The 25,080-nt window shown below is 42.3% G+C and overlaps 1 protein-coding gene across 10 annotated transcripts in view; it reads right to left on the bottom strand.

Moving 5' to 3' along the window:
• dlgap2a (discs, large (Drosophila) homolog-associated protein 2a) overlaps positions 1 to 25,080 on the bottom strand; it is a 212,281-nt gene that overhangs the window by 13,265 nt on the left and 173,936 nt on the right. For 3 of the 10 annotated variants that reach the window (XM_054742138.2, XM_054742140.2, XM_054742142.2), the window contains 3 exons: positions 23,328 to 23,484; positions 17,593 to 17,809; positions 10,887 to 16,111 (listed from right to left, as the gene is read on the bottom strand). In XM_054742138.2, coding sequence (XP_054598113.2) covers positions 13,767 to 16,111; positions 17,593 to 17,809; positions 23,328 to 23,484 — 2,719 coding nt within the window. In that variant the 3' untranslated portion in view covers positions 10,887 to 13,766. Of the gene's footprint in view, positions 1 to 2,068; positions 2,455 to 10,870; positions 16,112 to 17,592; positions 17,810 to 23,327; positions 23,485 to 25,080 lie in introns of those variants that run through there. The other 7 variants (XM_054742143.2, XM_054742144.2, XM_054742139.2 and 4 more) reach the window with 5 other exon arrangements.

Below are 25,080 nucleotides of genomic sequence, written 5' to 3'. Positions count from 1 at the left end.
AATTATCTTGATTTTATGGGTTGTCACTTTCTGAAATTTGAGGCCTCCTGAAAAAGTACGAAAGTGTCTTCTCACAAATTTCAAAAGTCTGCACTTGTAGATGGAACATGCATCTAAAGGTGCAGCTTCCTGCACAGCCTCTGTTGAGAGAAAGGGGGTTTATTTTTATTTGTAAATTTATTTTATTTACAAGTATAAATAACCAAGTATCAATAATATTTGGCAACTCTGGGTCATCCATCCATCCATTTTCTGCCGCTTATCCGGAGTCAGGTAACGGGGGCAGCAGCCTAAGCTGTGACGCCCAGACTTCCCTCTCCTCAGCTACTTGGGCCAGCTCTTCCGTGGAAATCCAAAGGCGTTCCCTGGCCAGCCGAGAGACATAGTCCCTCCAGCGTGTCCTGGGTCTTCCTTAAGGCCTTCTCCTAGTTGGACGTGCCAGGAAAACCTCACTAGGAAGGCGTCCAGGAGGCCAGATTCCCGAGCAACCTCAATTGGCTCCTCTCGACATGGAGGAGCAGCGGGTCTACTCCGAGCCCCACCCGAATGACCAAGCTTCTCACCCTATCTCTAAGGGAGAGAGCCCAGCCACCCTGCAGAGAAAACTCATTTCGGCCACTTGTATCCGCAATCTCGTTCTTTCGGTCACTACCCAAAGCTCGTGACCGTAGGTGAGGGTAGGAACATAGATCGACCGGTAAATTGAGAGCTTCGCCTTCTGACTCAGCTCTCTCTTCACCACGACAGACCGGTACAACGCCCGCATCACTGCAGATGCAGCACCAATCCGCCTATCGATCTCATGCTCCAGCTTTCCCTCACTCGTGAACAAGACCCCGAGATACTGAAACTCCTCCACTTGGGGCAGGACCTCATCCCTGACCCGGAGAAGGCATTCTACCCTTTCCGAATCAAGACCATGGTCTCAGATTTAGAGGAGCTGATTCTCATCCCAGCTGCTTCACACTCAGCTGCGAACCGCTCCAGCGAAAGCTGAAGATCACTGTCTGATGATGCCAACAGGACCAAATCATCTGCAAAATGCAGACCCCAGATCCTTAGGCCACCAAAACGGATCCCTTCCACACCTTGGCTGCACCTAGAAATCCTGTCCATAAAGGTTATGAACAGAAGCGGTGATAAAGGGCAGCCTCGGCGGAGTCCAACTCTCACCAGAAACAAGCTCGACTTGCTGCCAGTAAGGTGGACCAAGCACCGACACCGGTCATGCAGGGACCTAACAGCCTGTATCAGAGGGGCTGGTACCCCATACTCCCGGATTACCCCCCCCACAGGGCCCCCCAGGGACACGGTCGAACGCCTTCTCCAAATCCACAAAACACACGTAGATTGCTTGGGCAAACTCCAAGATCCCCCTAAAGGTATAGAGCTGGTCCAGTGTTCCACGGCAGGATGGAAACCACAATGTTCTTCCTGAATCTCTGGTTCATCCAGGGAATAACTTTGAGGTCCCATCAGATGCGTAAACGTCTTGTAACGTCTGCAAAGTGCAATACCGCTAATAGCCATTGTCAATCAGCGGTGCGTCTCAGAAGCGTAGTGTTGCACCGCTCTGCTAAATTCTCACTTTGGCTATAACGTACTACACTTCCACAACACATTTAGGCATCTCCCTCTCTAAGTTGCAAACATTTCCACTGGAACAACAAATCTGAAACACTTAAGTTTTGAGAAGAATCATGGAAAGTGGTTTGCAAATCCCTCAGAAGAAAAAAACGAGTGGAAGAGAAATGCAACGAGAGTTGGGTCATCGGTGGAAACGGAGAGAGAAAACGTAGTAAGCAGGAGTGAATGAACAACGAGCGTACTACCAGTCACCTAAAGCTGCTCCAGCATGCGTTGAATCTTAATGATTTGGTTGCAGTGAGATGACTCACTCCTGCTATTTTTAGCCGCCGTGAGTACAGCGCCGTTTCTCTGTTGAATTTATGTGTGAAACAGTTTTTCATTAATGTACCAGACACCAGTTACGAGCCATGAAACCCAGTGCACTCATGTAATCACCTTTGGGGTCTTTTTCTACGCACACCTCCACCTGTAGACTGACCTGTATGCCTATGGAAGATCGAGGTGTTTTGAGGTACTCCTCAGCTTTGGACACCAGGATTGCCTTGTCGCAGGTGAGCACTGAGCTGTGTGAGTCTGTGGATGGATGTCGTTTTCCAGCGATGACCCCAGCTGCCTCCATGGCTATAGTCACAGCCTTGGTGCTGTCTAGGCTGTCGGTGGAGTTGTAGAGGGCCCTGCCTGGGCTCAGCGCCAGGGTGAGCCCGTCGGGGGTCCACATCCCACCATGAGGGTGCCTTCCCTCGTGGTAGGCGTCCTGCGTGGACTCGGTGCTGCTCTGGGCCGTGATGGAGATGAGCGGTTTGGAGGTGGTGCGGGGTGGGACTGGAGGAGGGGTCTTCTTGTAGTTTGGTGTGTAGGTGATGGCTGGAAATGGTAGACACAACATATTTATTTAGAAAACAAATTTGATCTTTTTTTAATGAAGAGAAAATATAACCATGTTGAAAAAAGTACCTTCAGATAAAATATGTCAATTTTGCATTAAAGCTGCTTTAGAAAATGTGTAAAAACAAATGAACACAAAACACTTTCAGGCCTCCTAATGTTTTAACACAATATAGCTGTAAATATATTGTGGAGATAAAAAATTAAACTAATAAAGTTGTTCTCTGCCAATAACACAGCTTGGACCGCAGCTATTGGACCGTACGGTCTCGCTGAAGCACCAACCTTCCCTGGGTCATCCATTTGTAGCGTACCAAATGGCCAAGTATTTCATCAATGTGCCCAAAACTTCTTCATACTGGTCATTCTGACACCGTGGTGCCGATAAGAAGTATATGAACTTGTCCTGCGGTATGTCAAAAGTCAAGGCTGCAGAAGACGCAGGACTTCTTATCTATCCTCTTTGAATAAAGTTCATCTTTCCTGGCTCATAACTTATAACTTTAAAAGTTTATATGATCATATTTTGTTGAATGGACTATACGTTTAAATCCAAAGTGTTTTAATAATGTGTCCAATTGATTGATTTTTTTCTATCCAATATATTGGTAACGCTTTTAAACTTGTCAAATTCTGATTTGTCTTAATTTTTGAAAACACTAGTTAATAAAGGCTAGGTCACTTCCTGGACCAGCCAGTTCTCTGCAGCTTCCTGGTTTGGCCGACCGGGTGAGCAAAGCACTTGGAACCATCTTCTCTTTTGACTCAAGGTCAAAGCCCCTTTGCAACACTTGCAAGTGGTATCAGATGCTACAATGCATCAGCCGTGGAACGTCTAACTAGCAGACCCTGGTGGCATCTTATGGCCGGTGATAATTGAATTCAAAGGGAGCTGCGACTCTTTGAGATTCCAGGAGCCACGTCTTCAATCTGGCTGGCTTTCCTCCGGACGGCCGAGAGTTGCCGTCACACAAGGGTATCGTAGATCGGCACACTGGCGTAAGATGGCTTTATGAACGATTGTCAGCTTGTTAAACCATACAGTCAGACTGATTTTACAACCCAGACATCACAAGATCTCGCAGATACTTAATAAGGTTTTGCTACATAACAGCTTCTTCTCCGTTATCTTGTCCAACCATCATTCACCATAATTTGTTCTGTGTCATCATTAGTTTAGAAATATAGAATTAAATTCATCTTGACTCTCTTTGAATTAATATCAATTCAATTTGATTCAATTCAAAATTACTTTGTTAATCCCAGAGGGAAATTAGAGTTTCAGTACACACAATTCTGAGATCAGACATACATACATAGACACACGACAAGAGTTGGTGACTGTGGTCATTCGCAACCCGAGTCGCGCTACCGTAATAAATCAAGAGGGTTTATATGAGGATAGAGTCAGGGGGAGGGGAGAAAAGGCACTTCAGAGTTACCCTCAACAGACAGGATAGCTTTGCTATGCAAAAAAACAACTCAGACAGATATGCAACAGACTTCAGACATTACACAACATAAGTGTCCACTAGGTGGGGAGGTAGAGTTGGGACTCTCCTCACTCATGCAGCCGCATGGAGCAGCGCTCATCACCTCCGTTTGGACAGGGGAGGGAGATAATGGGTTAGAGGGCACAGTGACTCCTAGATATGGTTTCACGGCCTTCACCGGTCACAGTCCCGCCCAGGCTGGGATAGGGAGAAAGGGTTTCCATAGCGACGGCAGCATTCCACATTTCTTCTGAGGGGAGTTTACACTTCAGCCTCACAGGCTCCAAGGGCACCAGATTCAGATAAGAATTGTTTTGGACACAGACAGAGATAATTTATTCTGCCTTAGAGTTCTGTTGGTCTACAACCCCTTTAAATCCAATAATGGCGTAATTAATCTATCCCAATCCGTGCTGATCCGTCAACTCTATCCTTGATGGCATCAACCTTCTGTGCCAGAGTCTGAATCTCAGCCAAAGTTCCGGCTTACAACTCATCTCGACAATTATATGAGTCTGTGCGTTCACAGCGGGATGCAATCCATCCCTGAGCTCCAGGATTGAGCCAATATTCCTCGAAAGCTCGTTGATTTTCCAGTAAGCCAGGTAACCGCTCAGGCCAAACAGCAGGAATCCCGACATCAAAACGACGAATATCCAGACATCTTCAGAATCCTCTACAGACAGTTGAGAGAGGCAGATCAGGTTCCACTGTTTCCAGGAGTCCATGATATACCCAGCTGGCTCTGTCCCAGAGGGGCATCCTGGAGCCCCTTCTCCTGTTCTCATCGTTGAAAAACTTTTTGTCAATTGCGTTGAGAGACCAACTGACCAGATCCATTTTTAATCATTTCCAATTTCCAGAAAAAATGCAGAAAATGCAGTGCACACAAAGACAGGTCGAAGAGCCTTGGGATGAGGAGGGAGGAGAGGAGAAAAAAAAAGCGCCTGTACTCTCCAAGAGCTGGAAGTTCACGTTCAAGTGTGTGTTTCCTGAATAGTCCAAAGAACCTGAGGTAATATTAAATCTGATTGATAATTCATATTTATATGGAATATCACATCGTATTGATCATTTAATAAGCGTAACCACTTCCATAACGTTACACATTCAATATGCACTCGTGTATTTAACAACAGGTGTGAGAGCTTGTCCGCTCAATAATACCAGAGGAGGAGAAACAGCCGGCTACTACCACTTCCACTTTAGGACAAACTACCAGAGTCATAAAAAGAAAAACGCCATTTGAAGTCACGGACAGCAAAAGAAGTTTGGACCTAGAGAATGACAAATGGTGTTTTGCGCCATCTTGTTTCCTCTGGCAACACGGGTTTCTGGTTCTGCCAGAAGCATCTCAGGGAACTGGTGTGTTCTGTGAGCGTGTTTGCCTTCAAAACCCAGCCTGCCCTATAGATTCCTTATAGCAGCTTTATAGCTGCAGTGTTTTTTCAAAGCTGTGCACACAAGCCACATTTTGAAAAAACAAACCAAATAAAACCACAAAAAAGAAAAACAGAACTTGATGGTTGCAGAAAACGGTACACCACTGGCTTGTGACATACACACACAAGCAATCACGCAGCTCCGCTGAGCTAATGGTATGGTCTAAATTTCCAGAACCAACTTCAAAGTGAAGTGAACCTCACAAACGACAGAAATCGTATACCTCAGTCACCTAAACATCCTCCAACAAGAACCGAACCAGACTCCAAACAGAACATAAACTAAAGCTGCAAACAGAAGGGCACACTGCGTTTATGTCACTAGGCAAAGTAGTCTGACTAAAGAGTAGCTATTGCTTTCAAACTGGTTTCAGTGATTCTTGAAGCAGAAAGTTCACATTGTACAGCGCTCTACGACTCTATGCTGAACAGAAACATAACAGTTTTTTGTTTTAGGTAGAAAATCCGTTTTTCAGATATCTGTTAATTTTGCAACACGTACAATTTTTAAATAACATTTTTAGTATTTGTGCAAAAAAGAAGTAAAAACTTTATGCTTCAGTGAACTGAACATGAAAATTCTTTATTTTGTTTAATTTGGATTAGGGTTGGATTTTACAAATCAAAACTTTTAGTTGAGTTTTAAAAAGGACAGTAAAGATCTTTATTGTACTTTCATCTCTAGGTCTCAGATGATTAAAGAACCCGTTGACAGAGCTGGAGACAAAAGACAACCTTTGAGGTGTGAGACACCCATGGGACATGGGTGAAAAGCAACGAGGTATTAAACTTCGCACATGTGTGGACGACGCGACTCAAGAAAAGCTGACAACTTCCTACTCTGTTCACTTTGTGGCAGAAAGCAGAGGAATTGCTTTCTTTCAAGTGCAAATGAGAGGATGGACTTAATCCACAGAGAGACGAGCAGGTCACAAACACCTCGTGGGCTCCGACGCATCTCCTCATCCTTGTAAGGCTTTAGCTGAATCATCTAAAGGTGGGGATGTGCCAAATAACTCTGAGCTAAAAGACAAAGCTGGGAGGAAGGAAAAGCCATTCACTTTAGGTTAAGATGAAGCCTTTCAGCTTTCTTAGCTAATTGATTAATTGTGCTAAATGTTGTCCTCGTGCAGAACTCCAAATCTCTGAAATCCTGCTTTTTAATGTCTAATGGGCTCCAGACAAGCTGTAAATTAAAGCTAATTATGCTGTTGCAGGAGCGCAACAATTACAGAACATGCTGTTCAAAACAAAGGATTTTCTTCTATTTTTGTTTTGTTTTGCATCTTTAAAATTGACTTAATCCCATAGTAAAAAAATAAACCCAAGGCTTTCCTTCAACACGGTGTTCACTCACATATTGGTTGTGTTTCTAAATAAAGCTGGGTGTGTGAGGAGCGTTCTGCTCTGAGCTGTGAATGAGTCACGGGGCTTTCTGTTTACACATTTGATCCATGCAAACCTGGAAAAAAGAAGAAATACTGAAACCCAAAATGCAAACATGGAAAAAAGGAAATAGGAAAAAAAAAAGCAGACTTGAGTGTTTTTTGTGCACAAAAAAATAATAAAGGGATAAATCAAAGCGTGAATAGATCAAAGGAGGAAAACTATGACCCGTTCTGGGGGCATGACTCAGCAAGAGGACCAAAATAGAGTCATTATTAGCCAGCGAGTCATGCAAAGGGCAGCCATAACTCTCCTACCCATCTCTGCAGTGACAGTATTACTTAGCATTAGGAGGAACACAGCTAGACCACGTCCACTCGGTCCCTTGGTCCAAATAAAGCCTCCAGCAGACAACAAAAACAAAACTGTCTGGGATATAATACTTTTTACTGCCACCCTTTAAAACCCAGGAAACACTATGTATGCACTGTTTATTCTACAGCAGTGTCAAAGGTCATGCATTAATGTTGGCTTGTGCATGAACAGATTTAGGACTAGTACTCAACAAAAAATCTAAAACAAATGCAGATTTATAGTCCAAAATTTAATAAATATGAAAAAGAGAAGACAGGTGGGTCATGAGGGGCAATCATAAACTAACGTCTTCACAATCAAGGACAAAGTCATAAACAGCAACCACAAAGAGCACAAAGGTTTGAGGATGAAGCATGACTGGATGCATGAAACGTGGAAAAGGTGAGAAAACTGAGCTACAGAAATCAGAATCTGACAAAGTCAAAGCGCCAAACCCAAACACACATTTAAGTTTAGCAGCAGGTCCTCGTCCCAACATTTTAATGACGAGCAGCTCTGGTGGGGATCTCTGTAGACTCTGTTTTCAGATTTAAGGTCTAAATTTGTGGACAAGTCTTTAAAAGCTCCCATAAAAAACCTTCAGATAGAAAATATTCTAATAGTTAATAGAGTGAAACTGTCTCTTCACAAAAACAAGAAGGATGCTTTCAAAAGGACATATAAAGAGATCGCTATCCATCAAAACTAAAACGAAGCCTTTATGACGACAGATCAAGACGATAAACCCACCCACAGGTAAGACCACGTCAGAAGTCAACTGATTATTTTATGATTATAATAAAATAAATCCTGTACATTTAGTAAAAAAACATTTCAAAAGGGAGATATTTAAAAGTGCATAAAATAACGACACCTTGTGGTCACATCTGAGTACTGCTCTTAGCCCCTCCCCTTTGTGGGTGTCATGGCTGCTGCCAGTCACGGATCAGCGCCAGAAGATTTTACATGATGAGTAAGTTGTTAAGTAGATAAATATATTTCACTGTAATATCAGGTTGCTGGTAACTGAAAAAAGTATTTGTTTCTAATTACCGGCTAGCATTGTTAGCTCAACGTTAGCCTCTAGTCTTACTTAACATAGAGCAGGGGTGGACTGGCCTATCTGGCGTTATGGCACTGTCCCGGTGGGCCGCTTAGCCAAGTGGGCTGCTTGCCCATTGGGCCGACACTACTCCACAGTTGGTGATCTGCAGAACATTAGCTGCATGGTAACCCGAAGCTAACAGAGTTTTTCTAGGCATTTTTAGCAAGAAAAACGCTGTAGAGCGATGACGTAGGAGTTGTTTTACTGTGTTAGCATGTAGCTAATGTTCCGCTGATCTCCGTCCGTGGAGAAAGAGCTGATCTGGAAGGCCAGGGTTCCCGGTTGCAGCGGCCTGGCCCTGCTTGTAATTTAACGGTCCCAGTCCATATTAGATCTCACATTCGGCCTAGAGATGAGTCCGCGGGCGGGAATACCCCCCACCGCTCTCCCAATAGGGAGGGCCAATGATTTGTAAAAATGCCAGGGCCGAATTTTGGTCCTAGTCTACTCCTGACGTGGAGTAAAACAAAAATATGCCGTAGCTTCACAAGAAGTAACTTCTGGGTCGCTCCTGTTACTGGTTTCCACAACGCTGCTGCTTTTAGGAGACACTGACTTGGCAACCCTTGTGGGCTCACATAATTGAACTCAAATCACCAAGCCACTGCTCCGCCTCTGTTAGGACCTTTGTATCTGCCTGGACTGCAGCGGTGGTGCTGGTAGATGAGTGTCAGGATGTTTGGAGTCCCCCCCCCCCAATGAAATTTGTCATTGCAAAAGAAACTCAGCAGTTTATTTTGCACATAGCTTTTAGAGATATGTAAATGACCTGGATGGAGAAAGGCAAAGTGAGGGGAAGATGGATGGTGGACTCCGCTATCATGAGCCTCGCAGACAAAAACAGGCAGGAAACTAAACGCAAAAATAATCAAACAACTGATAACAAGACGCAGATGGAGTGAGTCATTACTCAAACTTACTTAACCAACCCTGTGGGGGATTCAGAAGTTTGAAAATATTGAATCCTGCAATGAATCATGAGTACAAAAGTGGTGTTTGCGACAAAAGACAGCTTATATAATTTCACGGCCAGTTCCTTGTGAATTGTGGACCAAGGGCAGGCCTCCACTTGCATATAATGAGTCAGGCGCTGTTTTATTGTTCAAGAAAGTCACAGAGTCGAGTCTGTGTTTAAATAATAGCCTCCGAGCCCACTAATGGAGACACCCTCCCCATCTTTGAGCAGCACACCGAAAAGTGTCTGTCACCGGTGAGATGTGTGTCACTGTGCTCTTCACCTCAGCCTTCATGAAAACAGACTGGCCTCCTGTCAAGTGGACGGATCACTGGGGAACTGAATGATGGGAGGTGCGTCAGCGTGTTCCTGACTGATATTGCAGAAGTTAGAATGGAGGCTTCAGAAAACGACGCAATCATAAATATGCCGAGCCACGGCGGAGAAAGCACTCTGAACAATTACACGTGTCGAGACGAGGGCTGGCTGAAAAGGCTGCTTTTTGTAAAGAACAAAATACAGAAACTTCCAAAACTAATACCTCATTGATGAATGAATGAATGAGTGAATGAATGAATGAATGTGCTCAGATCTGTCTTTTTTAGCTGATGTCACGTCTCTCTTTTTGCATTCTTTAGCTTTGAGGAGGAACGGTGTCGGTACAGGATCGGCTCGGGTGCAAGATCGGCTCGGGGTCCTTCGACTGCCGATGACGTCAAAGTACGGCAAACCCACTCGGACAAAATAAACTACACATCTATACTGTTGGAAAGAATTTAGCAGTTTCGTTATTAAAATAATGTTTCTTAAGACGTAAGTTTGTGTTTATAATGGTATTTGTAAAGTAAAACACTATATTTTATTCATAATGTTGAACTCCTCTTTGAGCACATCCCTTGAAGGATCATAGGTATTAGCAACACCTGTGAAATTGTATTTGCAGGAAAGAAGTGTGTCCCGTTTATTGAAGTATTTTGTGTTTAGAGTTTTTAACGTCTTGTCCATGCGTATATTTACGCTCATAGCTGCTAGCCAAAACTCTGGAGTTAAAAGTTTTCTGGCTTTACTAAAATACCTGTCTGTACTTATTTGATTGATGGTAGTTTTACTTTCTATTAGACTCCCAATGTAATAATTTGGCACGTTTCTAATTCATAATTTGTAATAATGTAATCGGCAATATTAGCATTAACATTCCTATGGGTTTTTCCATGTATATTAGCATTGCGCTAACCACTCGCTGCCAAATTGCAGCCTTTGCGATTAGAAAATCTCCTTTTGTCACATCGCAATTCAATTGCACATGCAGTTAATCGTTCAGCCCTAATATACATGCAGCTCTATGCTAAAAGTGTATTTTTAAAGAGGTAATGATGGATTTCTTTGTAAAAGTTGTCCATCTTTCCAACAGAAAGATTTGCCTGGACCAATGCAACGTGATTGCGTAATTCCGTAAGGTTCATGTTCAGCCAATCAACTACTTAGACGTCATCGGCAGTCGACGGACCCCGAGCCGATTTTGCACCCGAGCAGATCTTGTACCGACAACGGCAGTGAAACTTTCCACACTCTTCACACTTTCAACAGCGTCTCACCACAGAACAGCTCATGTCTCAACAAACGACAACTCTGAAAATAACACCCCCAGGTGGTGGTTTACCTGGGGTTTCCTGGGGCTTCCAATCTGTGCTGCAGCTGAAGGGGAGGCAAAACTGGATCCCTGAAAACAAGGGAGTTGGGGTGATGTTCAGACGAGTGGGCACGTTTGCCCGCACACATAGCACAATCTGATATCATCACACAGAAAACACAACACACTCCCATCAGAATCAACGAGACCGTGCAGGCAATGAGGATTTTACATTTCAAACTAAGTGCAAGTCTAAAACCCGTGTATGAAATCCTATGTTTTTAAGGAACACCTAACGTTAAAACGTCAGTTCCTGAAACAAAGACCACAAGATGCAGAAGGAATAATAAACAGTTCATTACTTGTGTTACTCTTTCATGCACTCATCCCTTTCTGATGCACATTTAGCTTTTCCACCCGCCTAAAACAACACAAAAGCCTTTTCACGTGTTAATGTGGAAGAAGTCAAACATTTTTGTCAGCAGAACAAACTACTGGAAAGTTTGAGAATCTAAAAGTAGATGAAACGGTTTTTTTCAGACTCCACAAGGTCGACCGTGCATTTTAAATTAAATATATTTGAATGACACAATCACTGCATACTTTTTGAAAAGGTGGGCCAAAGAAAGCTTTTTTGTCTAAAAACCAAAGCTGTCCATGATTGGTCGTAACTCACACATCTACATTTGGAGAAAACCAAAGGCAAATTAAACACCTCAAACCAAACGTTAAAGGTGCAATATGTAAGAATTAAGTAAGAATGACATCATGTGGTCAAATTTGGGTACTGCAGCTTCTTTTTCTAAGCAAAAAGTTGCTATGTCACTACTGCTCTGTGAGTTTCATGGCTGTTGCCAGTTCCAGACCAGCGCCAGAAGATTCTAGATGACAAGCAACGACGAGTCACACACAGTGAGTTGACAAGTAAATACACACACTATGGTTTCAATGATTCTTCACGGATATTCACAGACATGTCACTTTACAAAAAGCTGAAGGATTTGAATTCGTAAAACACCAAAGTGTTTGTTTGCTTTTTATTGATATAACACAACACATCATGTCATGACAAACAAAAATAAACGAATCATCAGTTTTAATAGCCATGTAACGCGCTTCAGGGCTAAATCCGATGTTACAACTCAACAGCAACTTCAACCGTCTGCTACTGTCAGAGAACATTCTTGTAAAGGAAGACTAAAACGGCAAAAACGCTCTTAAGTGTGCACTTTATGTCTGCGGGTGAAATAAACATAGTAGAAAAGGAAAAAACAGTTCTCTTCCCATACTTTTGAAACGATTTCTCATAAAGTGCTCTGCACATATTTAATTCAAGACAACGCACGGGGAAATTTTCCTCTGGTAGCTCACTGATGTACTGCTTAATAATTTATATTGTTCCATTGCACTTCATTAAAGCGTGGCCTTGTGTGGGCGATCCCGTGTAGAGTCCATTAAACAGGAAGATAGCGCAGAGATCATAATGTTCGTTTCTGGCTGCACGACGACACCTTTCATTGTGCTGAACATCAAAACAAAACCACAGACGGAACAATGAGGCACAGTAGATGAAATGCACAAAACATCGAGGCCATCAGTCATGCACCATTACAACTGTTTCATCATTCACTGTCACATGTTTTAAAAATGGCCACACAGCGGTGCAATTATTTTTTTCTAGGATGAAACAAGAATCAGCAAGTCGTTACACATCTGCCTGTTTGGTTTACATTCCCAGTCTTTGATTACTGAGCATTAAGGTAAATAAAAAAATACATAATCACCTTTAAACAATGCCTGTTCTGTCTGTAGTTACATAATGAGATGAACAAAATCATTTATATATATATATATATAGGTTATATACACCACTGATTCAGCATGTTGAATAAACAAATATATACTTATGGTCCAGCAAAAATATGTGGTGACGTTGTGCATTCAGAGGCTACATATCTTAACTTTACTTGTTTGCTATTTTATTTTGGAATTTCATGAAAAATAAAATGGACACTCCTGTGCAAAACCATATTTAGGTCCCAAAAAAATCCAGTAAATTAAGAAAATAAAATTTACAGATTTTAGAAATAAACCACTAACTAATCTTTTGCACATGCTACACTTACTGATCGTTTTCTACTTTCTGACAAATTAAGAAATAAATATTCAGTTTTTATGAATATTTGAACAAAATCTTACTTGATTTAAGTCAATTTGCAGCTTCTACATGTTTCTAAGCTATTTACCGAACCCCATAATTAGCTCAAAACCCTCATTTGCCACAGCTGTCGCATGACAGTATCCAATCTATTTCTAATAATGTGCAAAGGCCATTTCACAGCATCACCTCCTCTCTTTTCTCTGAGACTGCAGATCCAACAGCTCATGCGGTAAACAGTGTTTATAGTTATATGATAACTACCGAGATTCACTTCACTCGGGACACGTCGAGGAGTAAAAGGTTTATCAGCCGTCGTTGAGCAGATTGTCGAGATCTTGTCGCAGAACATTTTGCACGTAACGGTTTAGGACAGAGCTCTTCAAAAGAGTCTCTAATCATGGAGGCTGAAGACGTTTTTGATGTAACCGTACAAAAACATTCATCACTAGTTTGGTTGAGAGTTTTAAGGAGAACATTCAAACTCAGAGTCCTGGAAGAAGATTCACAACGATAGAAACCGCCTCACTGAGGCGCATCCTTTTTTAAGTTGTCAGTGTCTCCACTTGAAGCGTTATTCCTTGCAGTTAGTTTTCTGTGATCCATGAAGTGCCACCAGTGCAGTCATTCTTCGTAGGGACGTAGCGTAGAGGAACGTCTGGAATTGTGGCCAGATCTGCGTCTCTCCCCTTTGCACAAGCAGCTACCAGCCATCAGCTATAAACCTATCTAGAGCTACATTTCATCTGCTGAGAATGAGGTATAAGCTCACAAAGTGAGGGACACGTATGTGATTTCTGAGCTGTTGTAGTCGTATCGACCAGTCCACAGTTCCACGCTGGCACTCCTCTGGACCAAGTCTCTCCTCCTGCCCCTCCTCTGCCACCGGTGCCACAGAAAAGCCTGCTCAAATGAGGATCTACTGCTCCAGGTCTCCTCTTCTACAAGCCCAGCAGTCGCCAGTGTCTCTGCAACGATATCATCTGGCTGCATAAACTCTTGGAAATCTGGGGACGATGGTTCTGTGTCAGCTTGAGCGGAATCTGCTACTGGGCTTGTTGGTCCAAAGTCGATTTCCAGGGATGAATCTGGAGAAACAGAACTGGGAGGGGATATTGTGACCATGACTCGAGGAAAAAGGGCTTCGTGTAATTGTGAGGCTACATTATGAGTCATGTGAGATAAGGGACCGTCCACAGATGGATCCGGACACTCCAAGTCAGCTGATGGATCCATGAAGCACTTTGTGTCGAGGTCAACGGTTGCTGTGGAGGGACTCTGTGAATCGGACTGGTACGCGGGCGGTTCCAAATCATCAGTGTTAAATGAAGAGTCTGCACTCAAATTAAACGGCTCCGGTTCAGGATCCATAAAAACGGAGTCAAGGTCATCTTGATCCAAGGAAGTCAGCATGACTAAGTCAAAATGGACTAAATCAGAATGATAAATGGGGGTGTTGTCCAGTGGATCTGGTAGAGGAGGCCACTCTGAGTCTTGGGGCTCGAGTTCAGGGTTTGGTTGAGATTCTACTGACCCGGAAGCAAAGGTTGAGATGGCTATGATTTGCTCTGGAGGAGACTCCGAAGGATGATCAGGAACTGGGATAACTGGGAGTAGCTCTGCTTCGCTGTCTGTGGGACTCGTAGGTGAGTCTGAATCAAGATACTCTGACACCACAATGGATGGACATGTCTGTAAATCACACGATGTCACGATATTACGCGGTTGAGAAGGAACATCGCAAACTGATGGTTGAGTAAAAGAATCTGATTTACAGTCAGTCGGCAGGTTTGCTGCTTTTGAGCCCCTCTCTGTTGACTCTGAACCTGCTAATCCTGAGATAGGCCGAGGCGTGGCAGTGGGCTCTTGGGGAAAAGGTTGCGGTTTATCATCAGCAACAGAATCAGGAGGCTCTGAATATTCGATGCCATCCTCGTGCTCCTCTGGCGGAGACACAGTGACTGTTGGGACTGGATGTGGTAGCTGGATCTTATCTCTTTCTATTAGTTCTGGGTCTTTGGATTTCACGTTATCAGGGTAAGATTGTTGAGAACAGGACTCATTAGATGGGATGACACCCATTAGTTGTGGTGTGATTAGCATTTCTTCTGTTGCTGTTGATGACCCCCGAGGGCTTTGGTGAGCTCTATCTGACAGCAGTGGAGCTGCATCTCCTGTAGTTTCTTGGTCATGCGTGACAAGATCTGACGGGGCTGTAAGCGCTCTGACTGGCGGTACCGGATCTGGCTCCGGTTTAGGTGTAGAAGGTACAGCAGCTGAGTCAAATGTCTCTCTTTGGAATGATCTAGATGAACCAGGAAGTAATGGATCTAAAGAAAGTGGAATGGCACTCTCTACAAACATGGACTGAGGACATGCGAGGATGCTCGGGTCCATGGAGAGCTGTTTGGGTAAACCTCGGCGAACACTTTTCTTGTCCCCCTTTTCTTCGGGACAGTTAACCGCTGCATCTGCGGTGCTTTGCCTGACCAGGACTTTGCTTCTCGCCTGAGTTCCCACTGATACTTTAGATACCAGGGTTGTTTTCTCTCTTGCTCCCCCAGAGCTTTTCTCTGTGGTAGGAGATCCGAGTCCTGCGGTCCCTAGGCCTGCCCCAGCTCTTGCTGCTGTCCCTGAGCCAGTTCCAGCCACTTTTTCCAGGCTTGCACTAGAGCCCGCCGCCTTGCCGCCACCTTGGGGAGACCATGTGTTGTAATGTTGTGTGAAAGTGTTGAAATTACTGTTGAAAGCACGGAGCTCTGTACATAAGTCCCTCCTGAGCTCTGCCAGCTCTCGACGCATGGCTGAAACTTCTTCCTTCCACTGCATGCTGATAGCTGCAGCCAGAGTGGCTGACTCTTTGATGCTAGCCTGGATGTCTTTTGGCAATGGTCGCTCCGCGGCGTTAGATCTCGGTGACCTGAAGAGGCTTGGAGAAACAGGCGGCCCAGACAGAGGTTTTGCTGCAGCCCCCATTGGATCTTGGTGGAACAGTCTGTCTCTCCTGATGGGGCAGCCAAGATCATCGTGAGTCAGGGGAGCCGTGTCCGACAAATCCTCATCAATACTTTCCTGGTCGGGCAAACGTGAATCTTCCTGCATATAATTTCTGTCTGGAAGACAAATGTAGATATGCATCTGTAATCAGGCCACAGGTGTGAACGACTGGAGAGAATGTGCTTGTTTTATGGCTACAGCACAATAACGTATCATGCACTGGAAGCCATGAGTCAAAACAAGATCACAGCTGGAGTATCCAGCATCCAGATGCTAAAATCTTGAAAATTGTTCCAATTTGCTCATCAGGACATTATTTTGTTCTGGAGCTTTCGTTATGGTATAGAAAACCTACGAAACACGAAGAAAGCACTCCTGTTTTGACTCATCTAATGTAAGGTCTTACACTGCCTTCTCAACTCAAATTTGAGGAATGCATACTTCATGTCTTTTCAATGCACAAAGCCAAAAAAATTTTATGTCAAAGAGCAGCTTAGAAAAAAATGACAGTTTCTGCAGAAAATTTGTTATTTTAAATTCAATCCTTGCAGAATCTTATGTTTCGACTGAGAAAAGAAAATGCTAATTTTGTGCAGAGAAAAGAGGCAAAGATGAGCAAAGCTTCCAAACATTTCCTACTCAACCAGGAAAGGACAGCATGAACCCTATTGAAACTGTGAAGTCCAATTTGACCAATTTATTTCAATCGCTAATTGATTCATGTCAAGGGTAGGTAAGTTGTTGAGAAAGCAGTGTAAGCAAACATTTATTATATATAAAAGTTTGGTAATAAGCACATCTCCAGATGTTCAGACCTCTAACTTTCCCTATGGGAACCCAGCTTATGGAGGGATTGTCCATCCAGGCTTCTCTTTCCAGGCTGTTTTTCTTCTTCTCTTCGTCTTTTTGGAGATTTCATCTGTGAATCCAGCACCCACGGGAATGTTTACACCACCAGCAGTTTACAACTTATGATCAAAGCCCAGAATCAGAGGCAGACACATGTCGGGTCTGGAACTGGCGTCCCAGTTCTGTTACCAGTGTGGCTTTAGACGATCCGGTGTTGAGTTCAAGACAGTTTAGATCTCTGTGAGCAACAATGAGTTTTAAAATAACTTGAGAAGCAAACAGTTTAATGACAAGATGTTTCAACGCTCTGATTTTAATGTGCCTGTTGCACAGATTAAACTCGGATTATAATTAAAAAATGCCCTTCGTAGATTAAGTGCCCCGTCTGTCCTAATCTGTGATGTGGCGTGGAGCTCCATACAGAAAGTCAGACATCCAAAGTATGGTGGACGAAGACGCTGTGTCCCTATTCTGACTTGGTTTTCGTTTCAGTGCAATTGTGATTTTCAATAGGGTTCATAGCTTTACTTTCTGATTGGACCAAGACCGTGTCTGGTACCGCCCACAAGTGCTAAAGTGTAAGCCTCCATGAAAAATGCCAACACAAAAACGTGACTCATGCAGAGGAGGTGCAAGCTACTTTGCACTAACTGTTCTGCAGCCATCCCACACATAAAGTTTGGTGTTTCCACCAGGCAGATGTCATTACTGCATTGTTCTGATGATTCTGACCTCTAACAGCGCTCACCTGTGGTTGACCTGATCGTGGAGGTGACCGTGGACGCCATGGGCGGGATGCAGTCGTCGTCCTGCGAGTACCCAGCCTGGATGGCTCGCAAGTAGCTGTGGCTCCGGGTTCTGAAGCAGCCAGGCAGGTCCAGAGCCTCCATGGCCTGGGACTCCACCTCGCTGAACACCGACTCGCACACAGACTCAAACTGGCCGTTCACTTCGGCTTCACTCACCTGAAAGAAACTCAAACCGTCAGCACGCCGTCTCCCCTCCTAAGCATCTGTCAGTCTGGAGAAATTAATAGATTGGATTTAAACATTTTAATCATTCAAGATAATAAAAAAGTGTTTTTCTTGCTTTCTGCAAGCATCAGACCTTAGGATATGAATGTTCACGAGGATGATGTGAGAGTGGTATATTTAGAAATATCAAATCAAATCAATCAAATCAAAGATACTTTATTAATCCCAGAAGGAAATTAGAGTTTCAGTAAACACAATTCAGAGATCAGACATACATGGGCAAGACACAAGAATTGGTGACTGTGGTCATTCGCAACCCTGAGCCGCACTACCTTAATAGAGATATAAGGGGTTTACATGAGGCAGTGTTTCCCTTACATAGGCATAGCCGTGGCGAGCTGCCACGGCTGAAATCCCAGCGCCACGCCTACAAGATCCCAAGTTTTATTTATTTATTTATTTATTTATTTATGTATTAAATTTTTTGCGCCGTTTCCCGAAGAAGCAGGGGGAACTACTCTGTTGTTGCTTGTGATCACAGCCGGCAGGCAGCAAGGAGGAGGAGGCAGGGCAGGGTGGTTACAGCTAAGGATGAGCCGTGTCCGGTACGGATAAAGCATTTTGACGAATAAGAGCATGAAACGAGTAAAACTCGTAAATATCTGTAATCGTGCTGAAGGAAAATCCTCATTGGGTAACCGACTGTCTTCACACTCTGGGATTGGCCAGTCACATAGAGCGCCTGCCCCTCCCTACACATAAAACTCGGGAGCTCAGTCAGCTCGGCCCAGGCATCCATGCGCACACACAGACAGTAACGGATCTCTCTGTGCTTGCTTCACTGTTGCTGACGTTTCTTCAGAACTCCCTAGGTTTTCTTCAGCTCACCTATTTTTCAGTTCAATATTTAGAGTTACTTTTATCGTAACGTATGTGGTGCATTTGACAAGACAGAGCTGAAAACGGCTCGTGCTGAGTCGGTCACTGCCTCCGCTCCGGTCGGGTTTTTAAAAAAATTATTTTAACTCTCCCTCTCTCTCTCTCCCTCTCCCTCTCTCTCTCTCTCTCACACACGCACACCTTTATCAACATTGTTTTGTTTAACTGTGTGTGGGAAAAATGCCAACAACGTTAGGAAAAAAATCAGTTTAATCAAATTGAAATAAAATGGTTATTTCATATTTCCTAGTTCCTGCTGCATGAGTTCAGATGCATTAATTCATGCACTTAAATATTAATGTTCTGATTTTATTGAAAAACTTGTTCCGTAATAGTTCCTTTACTATTGCGATCAAAACTATTTAATCTCAATTCTGAGGCTGCTCTGTAAATAGTTTTCAACTAAACAATACACATAGCAACTTCTGATCAATCCATATCAATTACAGATTTAAAATAATGTATTGATGTAAACCACACCCACTAATTTCCAAATAATAAATAAGAGATGCATTCATCTGTGTATCTCCTTTGATCCGCATTAGTGATGTTTTCAGCACCAGAACAATGAAGCAAAGAAACAGATTCCTGAGTTTGTGTTAGTAATTTTATTTATTAGGTGCATCTGACCTGTTCTATTTTTCTCTGAAATGAGATCAAATCAGTGTTTCTATGGGTTGTTTCCTCTCTGCACTAGTCAAATAAAGGGGGCAGAAAGTCAAATAAAGGGGGCAAAAGGAGATATTTTTCCAGACGCCAAGAAAAATTAAATGCCAACCCCCCCCTGCAAAGTGTGTCACTGAGAGTTTAAAACAGAAATTATTCTTGTGCAAATATTGGTGTATTCACCTTTAATACTAGTTATTAAAATGCAGCAGTGGCTGGACTGGTGCAGTTCAAAGTGGAGTGCATCAAATAAAACAATGATAACATAAAGGTGAGACGTGTCATGATTTAACCCTGTATGTAATGTAGGTCCATCTTTTATAACTACAGGATCCTGAGATACTATATGTTTCCACAGAAAAACATATTTGTCCCGTCAACACAAGTTTAGACTAATTCCAAAGGAAGTTCAAATTTCCCAGCATTCAAACGCACCATGTACGCACAAATCAGTCAGGTGAGAAAATAGCCTCAAAAGGATTTTTGTACTTGTAAACTGATCTGTGTGTAATGTAGTTTTGTCCATGTGTACAAGGTGACTTTATTTGTGTATTCAATGATTTATATGTGTAAGAACTGAAGTTACACACGAAAATGTAAACACAGGTTACAAATCAAGAGTTACACACACACACACACACACACACACACACACACACACAAATGTAGACACACACGCACAGATATTTTGAAACTTTTTTTCCCATCTTTAAATCAGTGTATAATAAATATGGTCCAATTATATAATATAAAGAACATTATAATATAAAGAACATTATAAATGTAGAGCGAAAGCATGGATGACTAAAATGCGTGTCAGAAAAAGAATACATTATTTAGGGATTTTATAAAACATAGAACAAAGGAAGCTGAAAATATAAAGCATATAAAAATAAATGAGTTAATATGATGAGAAGCTGTAAGAAAGATGATTATGAAAATCAATTAGAAAATTATAAAAATAATATTATGGGGATATGGAATGTTTTAAATAAAATTATTAGGAATAGCTCCAAAAGTTAAAATTACCCACCATATTTTATGGAAAATGAGGTCATTATGCACAACATGAATGATGTGGCACAGGAGTTTAATAATTACTTCGTAAATGTGGGACCAAAACTGGCTGAAACAATTTGTACTCCTCAGTTAGAGGAGGGAGGGGGAGGAGCTGAGGACTTAATAGAAATCAACCCAGCTTCTCTGTTTTTGACACCGGTAACAGAGCAGGAAGTTATTGAAATAGTTGGTGGTTGTCAAAGCAAAACATCTACAGACTGGAATGACATGTTTATGTTTATTTATTTAGCAGACACTTTTATCCAAAGACTTACAATTTATAACCTATAGGGCATGTTGTGATCAGTGGGGGAAACCGGAGTACTCGGAGGAAACCCACGCATGCATGTGGAGAACACGCAACTCCACGCAGAAAGGCTGCAGCCGAGTTTTGAACCTGCAACCTTTGTGCTGCAAAGCAACAGTTCTAACAACTGCGCCACCATGCAGCTTACACATATAGACATGCCTTTGATAAAGAAGGTTATAGGAGTTATTGTGCAGCCACTGACTTATATTTGTAATCTGTCCTTCACAGCTGGTTTATTTCATGTAAAATAATAATGGCCATTATACAAAGAGGGAGACAATAAGCAGTTCACTAATTATAGAACAGTTTCATTATTATTTGGGCAGCAGTAGCTCAGGTGGTAGAGCGGGTTGCCTCATGATCGAAGGGTCATGGGTTCGATTCCAGCTCCCGCCAGAGGTATTCTGCTGTTGTGTCCTTGGGCAAGACACTTCACCCAACTTGCCTGTGTTGGTGGTGGTCAGAGGGGCCGATGGTGCCAAATGGCAGCCTCGCCTCTGTCAGACTGCCCCAGGGCAGCTGTGGCTACAAAGTAGCTTACCATCACTGTCAGTGTGTGAAAGCGTCTTTGAGTGTCCTGAAAAGCCCTATATAAGTTCAATGCATTATTATGATGATGATGATGATGATTACTATTATTACAAATTTCAAATATTTTAGAAAAGTTATTTGTCAATAGACTGGACAAATTCATTGAAAATTTTAATCTGTTATCAAATAGTCAGTATGGGTTCAGAACAAATAGATCTACATCACTGGCATTAATGGAAACTGTTGAAGAAATCACTAGTTCTATAGACACTGTAAGAGGGAACATGCAGCTGGAGTATTTGTAGATTTAAAAAAAGCCTTTGATACAATTGATCATACAGTATTAATTAATAAACTTCAAAAATATGGTATTAGGAGTTGTTCTCAGTTGGGTTAGAAGTTATTTAACCAATAGAAATCAGTTTGTTTAAATAAATATTTATAAGTCAGAACTGCTTAGTATCAATTGTGGGGTGCCACAGGGGTCAGTTTTGGGTCCAAAGCTATTTATTTTATATATTAATGATTTGTGTGAGGTTTCCAGAGCATTAAAATGTGTTTTATTTGCAGATGATACTTTTTTTTTGCTTCAGGAGAGAATTTGCAAGATCTTTGTAAGTTGGTAACAACAGAAATGGCTAAACTGAAACTATGGTTTGATTTGATTAGATAATCATTAAACTTAAACAAAACTAAAGTTATGTTGTTTGGAAAACGTAAAATAAACACACAAATGCCAATAACTATAAATGACATTATTATAGAAAGAGTGTACGAAAATAAATTTCTGGGTGCAATCCTTGACCACAAATTATGTTGGAAACCTCGCATAAAATATGTTAAAAGAAAGGTAGCACGGAGTATTGGGGTGTTGGGGAAAGTAAGACATTTTGTGATTCAAAAGGCGTTGTATACACAGTACTGCACACTGATAATACCATACCTAACTTACTGTGTTGAAGTGTGGAGAAACATCTATAAAACCACCCTATATGCACTTTGTACGTTACAAGAACGAGCCGTGAGGTTGGTCAGTCATGTGGGATATAATGAACACACAAATAGCTTGATTATAAAATTACAAACCTTAAAGTTCAAAGATTTGATTGAATTTAGGGCTGCACTATTTATGTACAAAGCAAATAAAAAAATGCTGCCTGAAAATATTCAAAAACTGTTTGCAGCCGAAAAACTCAATTATTTAAAAGTATTGTGGCCATAAAATGTTTGAACCATTGCCTTTGTTCTTTTGTGATGAAGTGGAGCAAACTAAGCTTAATTCATAAATTAAATAATAATTTTTTTATTAATAAATTAATTAAAAAAATACATATATAAATAAATAAATAAACTAAATGCAGCATTAATTGGCTCATAAACACACATACGGTATGTATAAAAAACATTTTTAGATGATAAAAAATTAAATGTAGGTCTATCTTTTATAACTACAGGATCCTGAGATACTATATTTTTCCACAGAAAAACATATTTGTCCCGTCAACACAAATTTAGACTAATTCCAAAGGAAGTTCAAATTTCCCAGCTTCCACCCAGCATTCAAACGCACCATGTACGCACAAATCAGTCAGGTGAGAAAATAGCGTCAAAAGGATTTTTGTACTTGTAAACTGATCTGTGTGTAATGTAGTTTTGTTCGTGTGTAAGGTGATTTTATTTGTGTATTCAATGATTTGTATGTGTAAGAAGTGAAGTTACACACAAAAATGTAAACACAAGTTACAAATCAAGAGTTACAAACACACAAATCTAGATACACACACACACAAATGTAGACACACACGCACAGATCTTTAGAAACATTTTTCTCCCCATACCAAATCAATCGGTCAAATGGAATAAAACCAAAAGTTTGTCTTTATGTTATTTAACAAGATCTGACACTTTAAAGGAGAAACGGGGAATCACATCGGACTTAAGTGGAATTAATTCAGAGTAATCTGAAGTAATCTTTGGTCCCAGAAACCACCATGTTGCACTCACCTGGCTCACCTGGCTCACACAGCTGGCCTGACTGAGCGTGCTGACGGCCCGCATGTAGCTCTGGTTCCTGGAACGAAACTTGGGGGAGTTGTAGTTGGTGGAAGGATTCAGAGCCAAGCTGGGGTGCATCTCCCTGGCCTGCAAGCGGTAGCTCTGACTGAACAGAGAGAGGAAGTAAAGATGGGTAAATAAAAGGTTTTCACTGATAAAACTGCTGTAGAATCAGGTCCCTTTGAAAAGGGGAAGCCCCCCCACCACCACCACATTAGTGACATGCTCTTTGGTGTCCTTAGCAAGGTAGTTCGATTTCTCAAGTGCTGAAACATCCAATCAATGACTGGAAATGAGGGAAATGCAAATCGGGAGCTACATGTAGTTAGCGAGCCAGCACTTCTTGAGAGAACACCCCAGAGTCAGCCGGGCCAGGCGAGAGGTGCTCAAAAGGCCGTGACTGACTTGAAGAGATGACGAGGAGGCTCTGAGTAAACTGAAGAATGCTACGTAAATCCTTCCAGAAACACCAAAATGAAGTCTGATCTATTTCTAAAAGAAGAAATGGATGAGTAAGCAGTTTCTGGATTTCTTATGCCAACAACAAACTGCCAGTGGCATTAAAGGTCCCCCGTGACTTCTTGAGCTGCTGTAGCAAGGTCCTGCTTATTTGCTAAAGAAAGATATCAAAGACTATCTAAGCAAATCAAGTGGCCAAACAGCTAATGAATTAATTTCTTGCAACTGCTCCCTGGAACAGTTTCCTGCCATTATCGAAGAGTAACCATTAGGATTTATACGTTAAAGGAGTCTTCGAAAGAGTGTTTGCTACTATTGTAAACTGTCCTTTGAGCCTTTGTATAACATAGGAAATTGTGTTGGGGCTCAAAATCACACAGGAGCCCAGAGAAATTGTGAAACACAACTCCACAATGAAGCCCTAAATAGAAAGACTGGTTATCCCCGCCCACTCGGCCAGGACATGAATATTTAAGGGGATTGTGGACAAACAAGGATGAGGACAAGGACCCTATGTGGTGGACACGGAACGTATAACACAAACGCTTTCTGGAAAGCCCAGTCAGACGGGGGTGGGGGGTGCCTACTTTGCCTTGACCCCCAATATGCCTTGAAACGGCCCTGGGTGTGGGACGGATTTTTGAAGGTGATCTGAATCGTATCCAATATATAAATACTGCATGCTTATAAAATGTGTACCTTTTTCACCTCGTGAGTTACTTTTGAACTAAGCAGATCAAAGAGATCTACCGACCATAAAAAAAGCAAAGTGCGCACTATGCGGTCGCATCGTTGAGGTGAAGTCATCGGAGCACGGGTGATGAGCTCCATAGCAGTGGAGTACGTCAGGCTTGAATAAAAGACAGAAAGTACCAGAGAATATGCGTGGACGTGAATGTGTGGTGATTATATGTTTTTGGTGGCGCCACTTTGAGAATGCTACTGTGGCCATGCGCAGGACGCAGCTGCCTGGAGCGCATCAACATCCGTCCTTTCCTTCCAAAAGGATCCCTGGTACGCTGAGAGGCCGTAGAAATAATGTAATATAGGTAGAAACTGGATCTTTGTTAAACTCCCCCTGGGTGTGTAAGTTGAGGGTTTCAAAACCCTTTCAGGGGAGTCAGTCTCCCCTTCGCTAAACTCTGGTGGTGGATCTACCTGGAATTCGTTCAAATTCTGGCTATTCCCGGTACATTCTGGAACGTGTGTTTAACATTCCTCTTTGTTGATTTCCTCTTGTCTA

The sequence above is a fragment of the Nothobranchius furzeri genome, chromosome 18, assembly GCF_043380555.1.
Source record: "Nothobranchius furzeri strain GRZ-AD chromosome 18, NfurGRZ-RIMD1, whole genome shotgun sequence".
NCBI classification, from domain to species: Eukaryota; Metazoa; Chordata; class Actinopteri; order Cyprinodontiformes; family Nothobranchiidae; genus Nothobranchius; species Nothobranchius furzeri.
The sequence above is the reverse complement of the archived record's forward strand: the minus strand, read 5'-3'. Positions and strand labels throughout refer to the sequence as shown.